The sequence below is a fragment of the Bombus fervidus genome, unplaced genomic scaffold (genome assembly GCF_041682495.2).
Source record: "Bombus fervidus isolate BK054 unplaced genomic scaffold, iyBomFerv1 scaffold0181, whole genome shotgun sequence".
NCBI lineage: Eukaryota > Metazoa > Arthropoda > Insecta > Hymenoptera > Apidae > Bombus > Bombus fervidus.
Genome location: NW_027212742.1, coordinates 2,103 through 5,442, shown reverse-complemented (window position 1 = coordinate 5,442; position 3,340 = coordinate 2,103). Strand labels below are relative to the sequence as shown.

Below are 3,340 nucleotides of genomic sequence, written 5' to 3'. Positions count from 1 at the left end.
TTTAATTAAAATATTAATATATTTAATAAATAATCATTATTTTTTTTTATTAATTATAATTATTTTATTATTAATTATTATTTTAAATAAATTTTTATCAATATTTAAAAAATTAAATTTTGAAAAAAATCTTCCATATGAATGTGGATTTGATCCAATTACAAAAATAAATATTCCATTTTCATTACCATTTTATTTAATTTCATTAACATTTTTAATTTTTGATATTGAAATTATTTTACTTATTCCATTAATTTCATTTATTAAAACTTTAAATTCTTTATATTTATTTATTTTAATAATTTTTTTTTTTTTTATATTAATTTTTTCATTATTTATAGAATGATCTTGTAATTTATTAAATTGAATATTTTAAATTATTTATAAAATATTATATAAGGATTTATTTTAAATCAAATTTTTAAGTCGAAATTAAAAGTAAATATTTTACTTCTTATATTTTAATGAAATAATTAAAATAAAGCTTCTAACTTTATATTTGGTATTAAATATATCATTATTTCTTTTAAAATTTAAAATAATTTAATTGAAGCCAAAAAGAGGCATTTTATTGTTAATAAAATTATTGAATTTAAAAATTCCAATTAATACAATAATATTTTGTAATATAAATATTATTTATATAGTTTAAATAAAACATTATATTTTCAATATAAAATTATTAATATTTTTTAATTATAAATATAATATATTTAAAAATTAAAAATAATTTCCTTAATATTTTCAATATTATGCTCTAATTTTATAAGCTATTTAAATATACAAATAATGTTAAAATTAAACTTATATAATAAATGTAAATTAATAATAAAAATGTAATTTTTAAATTTAAATTAACATCAATAATATAATTTATATAATTTATTATTTTTCCTGAAATTTTTTCAAAAAATTCTTTTTCAAAATAAAATTCATAATATATTAATTTAATTATTAAATTATTAATAATATATTTATAAAAAAATTTTATTATAAAAAATCTTTTAATAAATATAATTATTTTTTTAGAAAAATTTAAATTATTTAAAATTAATGTAAATATTAATCCTATGAATATTATTTTAAAAACAAAATATTTATAAATAATTATTAAATTGATATTTTTATAAATATAAAAAAAATTATAAATTAATTTACTTAATACTAATATTATTAATAAAATAATAATTATTCTTAAAATTATAATAAAATCTTCTTTTAAATTAATTAAATTAATTATATAATTTTTTTTAATTAAAGTTAAAATAATTCGTAAAGAATATGATACCGTAAAAATTGTTCCTAATATTAAATTAATTATTCTAAAAATTCTTATTTTATTTAAGAAATAATATTCAATAATTAAATCTTTAGAATAAAATCCAACTAAAAATGGAAAACCACATAATATTAATAATGAAAATATTAATAATAATCCTTTTATTGGATATAAATAAAATATTCCATAATAAAAACGAAAATTTTGAATACCAATTATATAATGAATAAATCTTCCAGCACATATGAACATTATAGATTTAAAAAAAGCATGAATAAATAAATGTAAAAATGTTAAATCTGTTATTCCTAAAGAATAAATTCTTATTATAAATCCTAATTGTCTTAAAGTTGATAAAGCAATAATTTTTTTAAAATCTATTTCAAAATTAGCTATAATACCAGAAATTAATATAGTTAAACTTGAAACTAATAAAATTAATTTTTTATATTTAATTTCAATTATTATTTCATAATTAATTAATAAATAAATTCCGGCCGTAACTAAAGTTGATGAATGAACTAAAGAAGAAACAGGTGTAGGAGCTATTATTGCTGCAGGTAATCAAATTATAAATATTAATTGAGCTCTTTTTGTAAAAATTATTATTAAAAATATAAATAATATAAATTTATTTATATTATAAAAAAATAAATTTCATCTACCAAATATTATTATAAAAGAAATAATTATTAATAGTCTAGTATCCCCTAATCGATTTAAAATTACAGTTATTATTCCTGAATTAAATGATAAAATTTTTTGATAATAAATAATTAAACAATAAGAAATTAAACCTAAACCATCTCATCCTAATAATAATGTTAATATATTAGGTCTTATAATTAAAAAAATTATTGATATTAAAAATAATAATATTAAATAATAAAACCGATTAATAAAAAAATTATCTCTAAAATCTATATATCTTATTCTATATATTAAAATTAATGATCTAATTAATATAACTAGAAATGAAAATAATAATAATTTAAAATTTATTATTAAAATAAAATTTAATTTTATTGAATTAAACCTAAAAATTAGTCATTCAAAAATATATATTTTATTTATTAATAATATATATTCTTATATAAATAAATAATAATCTTATAATAAATAATATAATTCTTGAAATTAATATTTTTATAATAATTTAAAATAAATTAATTATATCATTGAAATCACAATTCAATATTTTTTATTAAACTATTTAAATAAAAAAATAAATTAAAAACAAAAAAATTTAAAGGTAATAAATGTAAAATTAAAGTTAAATAATTTAATAATAAACAATTATTAATATTTATAATTAAATCATAAATTTTTCCATATTGGATAAATCTAAATAAATAAATTGAATAAATAAATCTAAATAAACAATATATAATTAAAAATATAAATAAATATTTACATCAATATATTAATCTTATTAGTAAAAAAATTTCTCTAACTATATTTAAAGAAATTGGAGCTCCAGAATTAAAAATACATATTAAAAATCATATTATTGATATTGAAGGTATTAAATTGATTATACCTTTATTAATAAAAATTAAACGTCTATTAGTTTGTATATAAATTATATTAACTAAATAAAATAATCCTGAAGAAACAAGTCCATGAGAAATTATTATTATTAATCTTCCTAAAATTCCTAATTTAATTTCTAATAATAATCCTATTGATATAATTCCTATATGAATTACAGAAGATAAAGCAATAATTAATTTTATATCAAATTGAATTAAACAAATAAATCTTAAAAACAATATTCCTAAAATATTAATAAATATAAAAAAAGTTAATAAATTATTTATTAAAAATTTAAATATAAAAATTAATCGTAATAATCCATATCTTCCTAATTTTAATATAATTGAAGCTAAAATTATAGATCTAAAAAATGAGGCTTCTACATGAGCTTTAATTAATCATCCATGAAATAAGTATATAGGGATTTTAACTAAAAAAGATATTAATATATAAATAAAACTAAATAAATCTAATTTTAAATCAACTATTTCTAAATAAAAAAAACATATACTGCCTTCTAAATCT

The 3,340-nt window shown here is 12.2% G+C and overlaps 1 protein-coding gene across 1 annotated transcript; it reads right to left on the bottom strand.

Moving 5' to 3' along the window:
- Nucleotides 1–739: 739 nt before the first annotated feature.
- Nucleotides 740–2,367, bottom strand: LOC139997780 (NADH-ubiquinone oxidoreductase chain 5-like; the record flags this gene model as incomplete). Its single annotated transcript, XM_072021720.1, is given in 1 exon segment — nucleotides 740–2,367. A coding segment is annotated over 1 exon segment (1,604 nt), but the record flags the coding sequence as incomplete, so codon positions are not given.
- Nucleotides 2,368–3,340: the final 973 nt, after the last annotated feature.